The sequence below is a fragment of the Mus pahari genome, chromosome X (assembly GCF_900095145.1).
Source record: "Mus pahari chromosome X, PAHARI_EIJ_v1.1, whole genome shotgun sequence".
Taxonomy (NCBI): Eukaryota; Metazoa; Chordata; class Mammalia; order Rodentia; family Muridae; genus Mus; species Mus pahari.
The window spans coordinates 108,021,092-108,036,897 of record NC_034613.1 but is presented as its reverse complement, the minus strand read 5'-3'; the positions used below and the strand labels follow the sequence as shown (position 1 = coordinate 108,036,897).

The following is a 15,806-nucleotide window of genomic DNA, read 5'->3' as shown; positions in this document are numbered from 1 at the left end:
TCTTTGATAATGTGAATTTCACATATTTTTTAGATAGGATCAAATTCTCTCTCTCTCTCTCTCTCTCTCTCTCTCTCTCTCTCTCTCTCTCTCTCGCTCTCTCGCTCTCTCGCTCTCTCGCTCTCTCGCTCTCTCTCTCTCACCGTCTCTTTCTTTCTCTCACAACTGTGTAAGTATTGATTGGAATGATATGAGAAAGAAATAGGGGCGTTCCCACACTCCTGATAGCATCACATAACCTAATGTCTAACAACTAAAAAATATAGACATAAGATGAATCTTAAATTCATGGTAGGCACCAAAATAAAGATAAGTTTAAATTAGTTTTTCTAAATGTATACAAAATATGGAAATCAAAATATGGAACCCAAATTTTTTCTACTCAATGTTTTTTTTAAATATAAGTCAACTAAGGAACCAACTAGAATCAGCAATAAAAAACATATATAGTTTCTAAAACTAAAACAGCATCATAGGGCAAAATGAATTATCAAAACATCTGCTGCAGGGACTCTGAACTTAATGAAATTTTATTTGGTTTGAATTTCTAAATAAAACAGCCAGTAAATGCTATATTTCATCTCAAGAAACAAGTTTATTTTTAGGGGAAGCAGAAACATGTTCTTAGTATTATTATTATTATGCTTATTACACTATTATGTATAATAATACCTTTATCATTAATAATATACCTTCAACTACATAATTCCAGTGAATGGAAGCAGATTGCTCCTGAACACTTTCTGAAGGCTATATCTCTATGTTTGCCATTTGTCCCAAATACATACTTGCAGAAATTTTTATGTTAAACACTTTCATTATTGTATAATGCCATTTAATTTTATGAATTCTATTGTTAATTTACCTATGACAGTATGACAAGCTTATAGTTTACCTATGACAGTATGACAAGCTTATAGTTTCCTAAATAGAAGGCATCATTTAGAGTATTATTAAAATTAAGCATATAGATATATTACTTGGTGCTTTTAAACCAAGATTCAGTATAATATTCTGTATTAGGTTCTGTATAGTAATCTTTTTTAATTAGTGGCATATATAGTCTTCATATTTTATCAAAATACACTTATATGTTATATATTTATATTTTCCCATCAAAGATATAATATTAAATTTTTACAACAGTAAAAATTTCAGGTAAATGTGAAAGTAGCATTCTTATCCTTTGTTTCTAGTAATTTCTCTTGTCTTTCATGTTGTTTTACACAATATATACCTATCAGTTTTGATATTATATCATCAATCATCATTCTAAGCTCATACTATGTGAAAAAGCCCTTGCTAAATACTAACGATAATACAAAAATAAAGAGTAGGTTACTTTTTTGCTTTCAGGATATTTATAGAAATAGATATGGTGCTAAGTAAATTTCAGTGTCTCCTTAAAATTTATACCAATTTTACAAAATTATCAGAATTTTGATTTTTTTTGTCTTCTCTTTTTTATCAGGAGTTATCTGAAAATAGAAATTGATTTCAGCATCCTACTGAAAAGCTCTGTGCTTTCAGTTAGGTATATACCACGTCATTGATGTCCTGTATAATTTTCTTTTAAAATCTTTTTTAAATTCTTCTTAATGCTTTAAAGATAGAAATATCCCTAGTAAATAATGTTGGTCTGTTTTGAGTCTGCAGTTTTCCACATGACAGACAGTAGCCATGTATGTTGTGCTTTTGAAATAAAACATTAGTTTATTATTGTTTTGAAATAAAACATTATAACCGAGGTTCCTATAAATTAAATTATACTAGATTCCAGTGAATGGGTATGCCTAGAACAATATAAAAATGTCTCAGTAATTGTTTGGATTATATGCTGAAACAGATTTTTGATTGTATTTAAATATTATATTTAGCATTAAAGCACTTTCCTTTTTTTAAAAAAAGACTATTAGTAAAATTTAAATGTATATTATTCACATTGATGGTTCATTATGTTGCTGCTGAGAATGTTCAAGCCCTTTTTACTACCTTTTTCTTATTAATCATACACACACCCTATTTCTTCTCTTAAACAAACAAACACACAAAATCAAGCTAAATAGCCACCCAAATAAATAAGAAACTGGTGTGTTACTAAGGTGAGTGCTATATTTATTCTCAACTTTGCATGTCTCCTAGCATAGTATTGGCAAAGGCCAACTCACTTCACCCTTCCCTCCTGTAAGCCCCATGCCAAGATATATTTTAGATGGCTGTTCAAGCCATATTTTGTAAAATATTTCTTAATACTTAGCTATATTTCTATCCTCTTGAAATTGTTTCCCTGTATTTAATTTCTGACATAGAATAGATCCCTGTAAATGGAAGCTAGACTGATGGGGAAAAATCACTGAATGTTTTGAAATAAAACCAAGTAATGATGAGGCAGAAGGATTTCAAGTTCAAAGTCACATTGTTCAAGTGCAGCCTATGTAACTTAATAAGCCCCTGTCTCAAAATAAAGGTAAAAACAGAGCCAGAATAAAGACCAAGGAATAAAACTGATGATTTCTAATTAGAAAACTATAAGCTTGTCATACTGTATTATCATAAAGCAAAGGGGAAATTCCTAGATAAACTAACAATAAAATTCACAAAACTAAACATCATTTTGCAATAGTGAATGTGGTTGACATCATGAAAATGTGTACATTAGGGACAAGCAACAAACACATAAATATATTCTTCAGAATGTGTTCAGAAGCAATTTGTTTCTATTCACTGAAATTAACTAGTTGAAGGGACAGTATAAGTACCTCTATCCCAAACACACCAACACAGAACTAAAAACAGGGGGCAGTAATAAAACTCTACCCTCTCCTCACCAAAACTCAAATAAAGGACAAAACAATAACCCAATTCAAAACAGCAGTCACTCAAAATTGAATGTTTTAAATGTTTATTTTCCAGAAAAACCTTCTACAAGATAGTCTCAAGCCTTTGTCTTTTTATTGTAGCTCCAATGTCAAAACGTGATGGAAAATGTATTGATACTTCAAAAGTTGCTGCAAGTAGTGGCAATGTCCAATCAAGCAGTTTTTGGACCATTTCATATAAGTTACTGAATTTTTCATTGTTGGACAGAATGGTCCTTGGATAAAGGCTTTGTAGTTAGGCTTCAAAACGCTGAATAAAGTCCCTGGTAACCATTACCAAGGAGAGGTGACTGGTTTATTTGCACATTGTAATTAGGTGGAGATCCTACATCATAAGCCCCATAGCTGTATAGGAAGAAATAATCGCCATTAGAGCCATGGAAAGCTGGCAGTGTATTGCAGACATTCAGAAAATTTCCATATACTTGAGAGAAATTATATCCTCCAGTGCTTCCACCACTTCCAGCTGCCCCACACAAGTTTCCATTTGCTCCGAAGCTATATTGGTTTGGTCCAAAATTGTTTTGGGTTGCTCCCACAAAATACTGACTTGACCCGAAGGCATTTGGGTTTGTCCCAAGAACATACTGGCTTGTCCTGAAAACATTTGGGTTTGTCGCCAAAACATAGTGGCTTGTCCGGATATCGTATGGGTTTGTCACTAAAGCATAGCAGTTTGTCCTGAAGGTATCTGAGTTTGTACCCAAACTATACTGGCTTGCCCCCAAAATATTTGGGCTTGTCCCAGAAGCATATTGGCCTATCCCAAAAGCATCTGAGTATGTTCTGAAAGGATACTGGTTTGTCCAGAAAACATTTTGGTTTGCCCCCAAAGCATATTGGTTTCTCCCGGAAGTATTTCGGTATGCTGCCAAAGCATACTGGCTTACTCCTAAAGCATTTGGGTATGTTCCTAAAGTGTATTGGCTTGTTCTTAAGGTGTTTGGAATTGTCCCAAGAGTATACTGGCTTGCCAAGAAGGTATTTGGGTTTGCCCCCAGAGCATAGTGGCTTACCCCTACAGTATTTGAGCTTGACCTCAAAGCATTACGGCTTGCCGTGAAAGCAGTTGCATTTCTCACAAAAACATTGGAGTTCTCCTGGAAATCATTGGTGGTATCCCTGAAACCATGGGCATTTGCCAAAGTTACATCTGAGTTTGCTCTAGAAGTATATGAGCCAGATCTGTGGGCATCTTCGTTGGCTTCTTGAGCATCGGAGTTAGCCATAATGTGGAAGCTTGGGCTGCCTCCTCCTCGCCAGTGGTTTTCTAAATCCACAGCTGGAACAGATTTTCTTGTCCTATCCTGAGCTCTAGTCTTACTTTTACTCAGTAGTCTCACAGGATTTTCTTTAGGGAATGCCATTTTAACTTCACAACGGCTGGAGCCAATGAAATGGTACTTGGTTTCTAAGACCTTTCTAACGGGGTATTCATCCATATATTTGATAAAGCCGAAAGCTCTTCTTTTCTGCGTATCTGAACAAAGTGGAAGCTCTATAGCCTCTATCTGTCCAAATGTGCCAAAGTAAGCTCTTATTTTTTCTTCAGACATCCGAGGGTTCAGCCCACCCACAAAAACCTTTTTGATGGGGAACTGAGATTCAAGGGCTTTAGCCCTTTTACATTCTATTTTCTTGCCATCGACTTTGTGGTCTTTCACTCGAAGCACCTTTTCTACTGTGGAACTGTCTTTGAAAAGAACGAATCCAAATCCCCTAGACAGACCAGTATGTGGGTTTATTTTTATAATAAAATCTATTATCTCACCAAACTTAGACAAGTATTCTAGAAGTACCTGCTTGCTCAGTTCTTGGGAAAGTCCCCCAATGAACATCTTACTGGCATCCTGTTGGTTCTTGGTGGCATCAATTTTGAATCCTTCCCGGAATTGGTCTCTTTCATTATACTTTCTCACAGCTAGGCTGGCAGTATTCATGGTAGATAGGCTGTATGGAGGTGATTTGACTGTTGGTGAAACCCCGGCTGAGGCACAAATGGTGGGGGCATAGCCGTACTCAGGGACTAGGGGAAATTATTGCACAATAGTTACGAAATAGAAACAAGCATTACGACTAGAGCCAACGCAGGAACTGCTTTATATTGTAAACTGGGGGGCAGGGGTAGTGTCTGATTTGTCCTTTTAAGGTGTTGATGCTTGCCATGTAAAAAGCCGGCCTGCCTATAGACTTTCTTTTTGTGCTCATAAGGCCCACAAAAGGAATTGTATAGTAGAAAAGGAAGCCTTTTCGTTGCTGTTTCTGTCTTTTCAAATTACATCTCTTTGAATTTTGTTAAAACCAATTCACTTTTCGTGGAAATTTCCTTGAATGTTGAAAAATCAATTCATTTCATACTTTAGAAGAGTTTCATATTAATCTTAGCTATTTGGAATAGGGCTGAGATGGGAAAGAGATACAATGTTGAAACATCATACAGGAAAAACAAAGTGTCTATGGATTTGTATATTATACTAAAGGGCTCTAAAGGAACATTTTAAAATAAGGGCTTCATTGAGATTCATTTATAACATTTACCCTTTTAATGTAAAATGTATTTACAAGATTATTTATCATAGTAATAATTAGTTAATGTACCTTCATCTTTTTTAATTTTTTATTAGATATTTTCTTTATTTACATTTCAAATGCTATCCCAAGAGTTTCCTATGCCCCAGTACAGGGGAATGGGAGGGCCATGAAGTGGGAGTGGGTGGGGAGGGGATCAATGGTGGGGGGAGGGTATAGGTAACTCTTGGGATAGCATTTGAAATGTACCATCATCTTCTAAATTCTGTATTCCATTTAAGCAGTCACTCCTCATTTCTGGATAACCCACTTAATGGTAAAATATGTTGTTTTTCTCTTTTATTTCTCATACATACTGCTTTCCAGATTGTTATGCTGTAATATACAGTAGTATTTTATTCTTTTCTGTTGTGTGGATATACTATATTTTGTTTTCATAATTCACAATATCACTTGCCAGTTTGATTTTGTTCCATTATTCCATATATGCAGCACATTCATACACACACACACACACACACACACACACACACACACACACACAAAGAAATCATGGGATTTTTTTGGCAGCCATTTTAATTTCTTTTTTATTGTGGATAGTAAGTATATATCTCCCAGTTTTCTCTTCTATCAAGAAAGCATTTAATATTGGGATTTTTTTCCCAATATTTAAAGCCCACAGATCAAATTTTAGATTTTTTCTTTTCTTTTGGCAATTTCTGTCCTTGTCACTACCCATTAGATATAATGAAGTTGTTTGTCTATAACTTCCTCCTTCTAATATATTCCTTTGAAAAGGAAGATTTTAGTGTCTCCATAATTTTTCCTATAGTTCATGTAGATAATCATTCTAGAGGAATATTTAATGTTTATGGCATCATTGCTATGTTTAGAATAATGGCCAATTATCCCTCTCCAAATAGAAGGCTGAAATATTAAGAATAATTTAAAGATCAGAAAGGAAGCTGCATTCCAAAAATACCTTCAGGGCTTGACATTTGCAGCTGACAACATAATGGTCTTTATGCTGGTCTCCCTGCTATGACATGATCCAATGGATGGGACCAGTTCAGGGTTGGAAAATGTTGGATGTGAAGATATAAAATATAGCTTCATGTCTCGATAGATGCCCCAGTGAAGGAAAGTCAAGAGCAGGGAGGTGGGAGTCGGTAGGTGAGTGGAGGAACACCCTCATAGAAGCAGAGGGAGGGAAGATGGGATAGGGAGTTTCTGGGAGGGGGGAAACTAGGAAAGGTGATAATATTTGAAGTGTAGATATATAAAATATCCAATAAAAATAAGTATACATGATAAAAATGATCAACTTGCATATGGATTTTTGCCAGGAAATAGCTATTTTTTTTAAAGATTCACTTTTCCAAAATCATTTTCCTTTTTGAATCAGTGTTATGACCATCCACATAAGTTGTCAATGGAATCTGAGTCAAAATGTTTTCTATCACTTTTCTGACCATGGACAAATTTCTGTTTCACATATGAAAATTCATCTTAAGAACTCTCTTAACTGTCAAGGCCACCATTCCTAGTAAAAAGAGACTTTTGTAATTAACAAAAATATTTTTATAGGTGGCCTCTATATTAGGGTTCTCTAGAGAAACAGGACTTATAGAATGAATATCTCTCTCTTTCTGTTTACATACATACACACACACACTTGCACACATATGCACACACATACACACAGCTACACACAACCACACACACACACACACAGACACACACACACACATACAGGGGGAGGGATGAAATGCCAGGGAAAGAATGGACTTGCTAGCAAGGCAAGAGCAAGAAGGCAAAGAACAAAAGCTTTCTTCTTCCACATCCTTTTGTAGGGTCCAGCAGAAGAGTGTATTCCTGCCTCAAGATCCAGATTAATACCATGTGTCTTCCTGACTCAGTGGTATGGATTAGAATTGAATTCACAAACTTCAAACCAAGTCCCTCCCACCCAAGAAAATCCCACAGGTTTGCTCTAAATTTCTTGATTGTAGTTCACTCCAGAGTTAGTCAAGTTGACAACCAAGAGTAGCCATCACAATAGGTATTTAGTATAGTTATCTAGGCTCTGTGATATTGTCTGTAGTTAAATGAGTTAATTGCACATGAAATGTGGGTGTGTTATTCTCTGAGAATTATCATCTCTTTGAATAAATATAGTATTTCCATACATGGCACAAAGAGAACAATAATGAAAATACTTTCTTTAAGAATGAATAATATTGTCAATAAAATTGAAGTATAAGGAAAATAAGTTACTTCACAAGGTAAAACTTAATCCTTTAGCAAAAATTTGCTATATCATACTTTTATTATATTTGAAACCCTGTCTAACCCTAAATTTTAGAAACTTATCTACAGTTGTTTACTTTTGTTTGCTCTGAACATTGTTCCCCACAGGTTGTTTCTTATCTTCTTTTTTTTTTTTATTTTTCTTGTTGAAAATCTATTTACATTCTGTTTGATTAATTTTGTAGTAGTCCCTAAGAGCTTTTTCTTGAGAACCCATATTTTTTTCTATACATCAATGTTACCTTACATCTGATACCAACTTCAATCTTAGCATCTTTTCCACTATCTGGTAGCAGCTGGCCTAATAATAAAAATGGAGTGAACCCCCATAGGTACATATATTTGAATGCTTAGTCACCAGGGAAGTTATTATATTTGAGAAGATTAGGAGGTGTGGCTTTGTTTGAAGAAGTATCTTAGTAAGTGTGGCCTTTGAGGAGTCAAAAGCCCACACCAAGCTCAATGTCACTTTCTCTGCCTATGGATGAGAATGTAGCTCTTAACTACTACTCAAGCATCTGCCTGCATTCGACCATGCTTCATGCACTGATAATGATGAATTAAACCTCTGAGACTCTAAACAAGCCCCCAATTAAATGTTTTATCTTATAATAATTGCCTTTGTCAAGTTATCTCTTCCCAGTAATAGAGCAGTTACTAACAAAAGGAACTTCTTTATGTATATGTTTTTCCCTATCTGCCATTGAGCTTCTCCTCGGTAAGCAATAACTATATATAACTTAAACTTCCTCCACTTGGAATAAATTGAATAACATTTAACATATTTTAAAAACAAACTCACTAGTTGGAATCATCTTATCAATGGGCTTCTAAAGGCTACATTAAAAAAAAAATCTTCTTCTACCTGGCCTCCAAGAAGATGAGTCAGTTGCATATTGCTTCTTGGATGCCAATCTACTACAATTTGAAGAGCTGACTTATCTTTATCCACTTAAATTAAGTCCGTGAAAGAGGTTACAAGTTTGAAATTTTCTTATTTCTAATCATTTCTGAACAACTTTAGACAACAGAGTTTAGAATGAAAATCTTATGAGAATTAAACTCTCATAGTGTTGTTCTGATGAAGAAAACTTTCATGACTAATTATTTACCTATGCCAATTTACCTACAGGACAGGACATATGTCCTAGTTTTGATCTCTTCCTGGATTAGTTAGGTTTATTCAAAATACATGGCTAAATGCTTTACCCCTTACCTTAGTCTTAGATATTGCCAATGAGTGGTCTGCTAGGTGTGAGCAGGTCAATAAATCATTGAAAAATAATTACCCTTCCTTCTGCATAAACAATTCAAAGCATTCAACCTACTGATCTTTGGTCAGTAGTGTCATTTGGTACATGAAAGACAGCACTTTATTACTGTAATTAGTTTCAAAGTAGGAAAAGGAATGCTTTTTAAAGATTGTGTCTACTTTTGGTCCTCTAATGAAAATAGTTATGCTTATTGTGGCATTACACACATGGGGGGGGGAGTGAGCATCTTTTAGCCATTAAAAATGTTTTCAAGTAACTCTTTTCCATTCTAAAGTTTAAAGAAAATCAAATCTGGCCAGTGTAATTTTAGTTTAATTTGTAGGAATTATATCACACTACTCTAAATTGCTTTAGGTTTTGAATGTTCTCATATGATTCATAAGACTGACCCTCCTTATGAAGCAGTACATTAATAATAATTTTGAGTAGCAATTTATTTTTATTTTATATTAACTCAAAATACATGGTCTGGAGATTTTAACTGAAGCTACAGGTATTTTTCCTCAAGGCATGAATGAAAGAAAGAATTAATGAATGAAAGTTGATATTCTGACAATAACTAAAGGTTATTTATAGATGTGAAATACTTATAAAAACTGACTTTGTAAGTTGAGAAACAAAAGGCACAAAAGCTAGGGATAGAAATAAAAATGTGTGGGCAAGTGAGATGGTTGAAAGTTTAAGATCACTGGCTGCTGCTCCAGAAGTTCTGAGTTTTAATTTCCAGCAAACGCATGGTGGATCATAAACACCTATAAATGGGTCTGATGCCCTCTTCTGGCATGCAGGGGTATATTTAACATAAAGACATAACACTCACACATTTAAAAGTACATAAATAAATATAGTTAAAAAATAAGAATTTTCTGATGCTTGGCAGATTTTTTTTTTAATTTGGGGAAACATGCTATACCTTATTTGTGTTTGTTTTAATGTGAACTAGATTGTGCTTGAAATATTCACAGATTTAAATTTACTCATCCCTTGGTCATTGGTATCTCATTCATAATTGTTAGAGAATGGAGGATAAAATGAAGGATGACATATGTCTTTAGAATTAATCTGCCTTTCTTATCATGGGACTCAACCTTGGCAGAAGAATGCTATGGGACCAATAAATCAGAAAAGAAACCTGGATGTATCCTGATTTGATATGCTGGCATAGAACTGTCTCTATGGTAATATGTTCTTTAATGCTCTGTTGAACCTGTTCTCTTTAGCGAAATGAAAATGCATGTGTTTGACATACTTGGTCTACTTGGTTGTTTGATAAAATGAGATTTTCCTTACTCTTTTTCCTCTTCATTTTGCACAGAAACTGCCAGTGCCCATTACTTAAATTAAGTTGAGAGTGTGAGCAGATAGTTTGAAAAATGATCACTTAGGAAATGTTCTTTCCTACTAACTTTGAGCATAGTCAAATAGTGATCTAACTGAAAATAGTACATTGGACATAGACTAAAAAGCAATTTAATGTGAAAAGTTTTTGGCAGTTGAACTTGCCTGCCATATTTCTACTTATTTTACATCCTCTATGAATATTTCCTTGCCATTTCTAAAGATGGGAAATGTGCCTGCCTATAGTTTTGTAGGAAGACGACACAAAATTCCAGGTATCATCAGTATGGCTTAGTAAAACATGTAGAAGTATTAGAACATAATTCCTCTTAGAAATGCTACTTGTAATAGACAATTAAATTATAATAGTCTCAATGAGACAGTTTTAAAGTTCCTCATATGCCAGAAAAGAATTTTAAGGAGATGATACATTTTCCTTTGTAGTATATGTAAACATATATTGTGTATAATAAGGGAACTCTACTATTATGGCCTCTGCATTGTGATTCTTCATAGAATTACTAAGGTGTACTTCTTTATCCTGTTTGCAGTTTAAGGTATGAGGTCTTAAATCCCATCCATTGCCTCCAACTTCTTTTTCAGCTTCTTGGTACCAAAATTCTCAACTATAATATACCCTTAACCCTCTGGATCTATAATACAAATAAACCCTTTCTTCTTTTATAAGTTGCCCTGGTCAAGGTGTTTTATGATATTGATAGTTGGTATTTTGGATAGGATAGATCCAAGATAAAGGGGAAAGCTATTCCCACAATCATTTTTCCACAACATGGAATCTATTACAACAACAGTGAAGGGTTCACAGTGATTCTAGTTTTCGTTTGCTTACTAATTAGCCAGTGTCATTTGGAAGAGTTGGCAGTAACCTGAATAAACAGATTTAAAAATGATAAGTTCCCAAATTGGGGTTTCCATGTTTAATTTTTAGACTAGGCTGGAATTTCTTGTACTTACTGAATTAAACTAAATTTCATAAAAACTACTGCCTATTTTGATGCTTTGTATAAATGTGGTGATCTTCACACTTTTAGTAGAAGGAAAAACTCTATTTTTACATGTTTATCATATGTAATACCTAATTGTGAAAGTTACTTTGATCAAATTTATCTTGAATTAATCAAATTTTTATTGCATATATATTAACTTATTAGAAAGTTTTAATAAAGTAAAACATATTTGCATGTAAAAAATATAGAGTTTAATTACTAATGTTTGTCAAACATGTTGGATTCTGCAAAGTCTAAGGCTGACAGAGTAATGATCCCTGTGTGGCAAGAAGGAAATGCAATTCAGCATGACTTAGTAACCTTAGTTATTTCAAGCTTCAAGAATCTGACATTTGATTTGAAATACTTAGGTATAATATAACTTTGGGGAAAAAGTTTCCTCGTGACAATTATCATAATAAGGATTAAATCATGACTATCATGAAAGTATTTTGAAAAGTGCCTCTTTAGGATAAAAGTCTAGGAAAGAAGAATCTGGGATAAATACAACGAACTAGAGGATTTGAGTGTGGATGCCCTATAAAGAGAACAGATCACCAGGTTATTACCTACTTCCATTCCTAATTTTCTAGGTGGAAACAGGTATATATTGCTTCTGTTGAAGAAACAACTCTACATGTTTAGTATTCTTGATGCCCCTCATGTTTATTGGTGAATACAAAGACCTTGTACCCTTTGCACAAATATATTGCTTTTGTTACTTTTTATCAATATCATAAAACACCTTGACCAAGGCAACTTATAAAAGAAGAAAGGGTTTATTTGGATTACAGATTTGGAGGGTTAAGGGTATATTATAGTTGAGAATTTTGTTACCAAGCAGCTGACAAATAAGTTGGAGGCAGTAGATGGGAGCTAAGACTTCCCATCTTACATGGCAAACAGGATAAAGAAGAAGAAGATGATGATGAAGATGATGTTGAACAAGAACAATAAGAAAAACAAGAATAAGAACAAGAAAACAAGAACAAGTAGAACAAGAGGAAGAGGAAAAGGAAGAAGGAGGAGGAGGAGGAGAAGGAGGAGGAGAAGAAGGAGACTGAGAAGGAGAGAAGAAGAAGGAGATGAATAAAAGGATAAGGAGAAGGAGGAAGGAGGAAAGTGGAAGGAGGGAGAAGAAGAAGAAAAAGAAGAAGGAGGAGGAGGAGGAAGAAGAAGAAGAAGAAGAAGAAGAAGAAGAAGAAGAAGAAGAAGAAGAAGAAGAAGAAGAAGAAGAAGAAGAAAGAAGAAAGAAGAAAGAAGAAGAAACAAACAATTTGAAAGAATCACAATGCTTACCTACAGGGACATATTTCCTCCAACAATACCACATATCCTAATTATCCTCAAGTATCCACCAATTGGGGACTAAATTTTCAATGGTTAGACTATGGAGGAGGTATCATTAAAAGCACCACATTTTATTATCTGTCTGCTATAGTTTGTGGCCATAAAATGAGAAATGTATTTAGTTCAACTTTGAAAGTTCCCAAAGTTATTTATACTGCACAGTATACAAAATCTAAAAGAATTAGACTCAAGGCCACTGCAGTACTGACTGGACAGCCCTCCCAATTTCTAATCTTTGTCTCTGAGTCTCTTTTTCCATCTTTTCTATAATCCTCACTTCCCTCTCAGAGGACTGTTCAACTTTATACTAACCAGATCAGTACAGGCCACTCCATTTTTCTTTCAGTACAAGCTTGCTAGTGCTCCTTTTCTCTTCATATTGTACACTTTGTAGTTCTTTTTGCCTCACTTGCTTTTATCTTCATAGTAGATCTGTGTAAGAGTGATTACTAATATCCATGGTACAGACTCAATATGGCACTGTATTGTAATCTCCTCTGCCAATGAAATCGGTCCACTTCTTTTAAAATTTAAATTTAGGCTCAAAGAAGTTCATAGAACAATGGTAGAAAGCAGCAACATCCTTTAACAAAATACCACAGGCCGGGCGTGGTGGCACACTCCTTTAATCCCAGCACTTGGAAGGCAGAGGCAGGTGAATTTCTGAGTTCGAGGCCAGCCTGGTCTACAGAGTGAGTTCCAGGACAGCCAGAGAAACCCTGTCTTGAAAAAAAATACCACAGGAATTTTCTCTCGTACAGTTGCTAATACTCTTCATTCTGAAATATCTGTGGCTGCACAGTTCTCAGAAGTACTATATTCTTATTCCTTATCAGAATGGCCCATTTAGTTCTACTTACAGCATCCAGTTTTCTAGTTCAAAATCTCAAAATCTTCCACATTCCTCCCCAATCCACATACTTTCATTATTTACAGAAATCACACTCTCCCTGGTAGCAAACTCTGTATTAGTTACATTTCTACTGCTATGACAAAACATCATGACCAGGGAAAATTATGAAAGGGGAGATTTATTTGAGCTTATGGATCCAGACCTTTACAGTCTTTAATGGCAAAGCAAAAGTATGGTGATAGGAACTGAGTTTTCACATATAGAGCCATAATCAAGAAGCAAAGAGCAAATTGGGAATGGTAAGAGTATTTAGATTTTCACAGTCCCGTACTTTCACCAGCAAGAACACATCTCTTAAGTCTCTCAAACCTGCTATCACCTACAGACCAAGTCTTCAAACATTTGAATTATGGGCATCATTTCATTCAAACTACCACACATAGGTAAGTAAGTGTGACATCAACTTATAAGGTATAGGGAAATATGTGCGTCAAATACTTCTTCAATTTTCTCAAAGAAATAGTCATACTTCTTGACCAAACGAATACATTTGTTTAAATATTCAAAGGTTCTGGGTTTTCAGTTGAAGAAATAAAATTACAAAAAAAAAAAAAAAAAAAAGAAAAGAAAGAGAAACTTTTTATTGTTCCTATTTTTCCCTCTTAAACTTTTTTTCACATATCTCTTCCAGGAACGTGCTGGCCAGTAATTTTCATTCATGATTGTGTTGTGAGCATAGTTCCAGATTTTGTAAGGAAGCACAAGTTTACAGATCAAAATATATAAACCAAACATTCTGTGTTTGCTATCTGTCCAATTCTAAACTATGCATAAAGTCAAAGCTGATCACAGAGAGAAGAGTTGCAAAGTCAGAAAATTGTAGAAGTTTTGTGACATACATGAAGACATATAGAAAGAATATAAACATACAGAATATATAAGCATAAACAGAACCTATACAAACTGAGGTGTTACTAAGAGTAGTCTGATAGACATGAACATAGGGTACTGCTGATTTGGTGAAACTCAGCATATATACAAAGACAAAAGCAACATTTATAACTCTATCAGAAATCAGAGATCAGAAAAGAGTTAAATATTTTTAAAAGATTTATTTCTTCCTAAGCTGGGCATGGTGGTGCACGCCTTTAATCCCAGCACTCAGAAGGCAGAGGCAGGAGGATTTCTGAGTTGGAGACCAGCCTGGTCTACAAAGTGAGTTCCAGGACAGCCATGGCTACACAGAGAAACCCTGTCTTGAAAAAAACCAAAAAAAAAAAAAAAAAAAAAAGATTTATTTATTCCTTATGTATACAACATTCTGCCTGCATGTATCCTGGATGGCAGAAGAGGGCACCAGATCTCATTACATATGGTTGTGAGTTGCCATGTCGTTGCTGGGAACTAAACGCAAGACCTCTGGAAGAGTATATAGTGCTCTTAACCTCTGAACTATCTCTTCCGCCTGAGTTAAAAATTTTTAAAAAGTGTCTCCTTTATGCAAACAGAAGCATGAAGATGATCACAGCCATTTGTTGAGATATACATCATGGTAAATCAATAGCCAGCTATAAACTAACTTGAAACTTTTAACTCTTTCCTTTGATAATTATTTACTTATAACTGGATCTGTATTAAGTAATACTGACTTAACAATCTTGAATGACCATTATTTGTGCCATTAAGAATTTGTAATAACATGTTTCCTAGTATTTTCATAAATGTGAAACTAATAATTCTTATTTGACATGTCATTTTCTCCATCTGCTGACATTAATATTATTGTTTCACCAGTGTATTTTTTTCTCTTTAATCAACTACTAATTTTATCATAGTTTAGCATTTTGCAATATCTTTTCATTAGAGTTTTATTTCCTTCCCAAGACAATGTAATATATGAATTATCTGTGCCATATATATAACCTTTTTTGATGTAGCATCAGAATTAATTTTAATGTTCCATTGATAGACAGAGACTCAGCTTAAGAAAAAATGTAATTTACTGTAAGTTTTGTATGTTCAAATATTTGACTAACATATAAGTAGCATCACCATAACAAATAGCATATATACAAATTTATATTTGTTCTAAGATCCACGATTTATACCTTAGTATTTTTTAAACTTTTTGCTGAATCATTTTGAGTTTCACATCATGCACACCGGTCCCACTCATGTCCCTGTCCCCTCATATCCACCCTTCATTCTTGTAACCTTCTCCCTTAAAAAACACAGAGAGAGAGAGAGAGAGAGAGAGAGAGAGAGA

The 15,806-nt window shown here is 34.4% G+C and overlaps 1 protein-coding gene across 1 annotated transcript; it reads right to left on the bottom strand.

Annotated features, from left to right (window-relative positions):
- Nucleotides 1-2,895: 2,895 nt before the first annotated feature.
- On the bottom strand, nucleotides 2,896-4,840 carry LOC110314152 (RNA-binding protein Musashi homolog 2-like). Its single transcript, XM_021188619.1, has one exon. The coding sequence runs from the start codon at nucleotides 4,817-4,819 to the stop codon at nucleotides 3,122-3,124; it is 1,698 nt and encodes a 565-aa protein (XP_021044278.1). The 5' UTR covers nucleotides 4,820-4,840; the 3' UTR covers nucleotides 2,896-3,121.
- Nucleotides 4,841-15,806: the final 10,966 nt, after the last annotated feature.

Excerpts from the sequence above, each read along its gene's own strand:
- LOC110314152 (XM_021188619.1), bottom strand. The coding sequence starts at position 4,819 with ATGAATACTGCCAGCCTAGCTGTGAGAAAGTATAATGAAAGAGACCAA.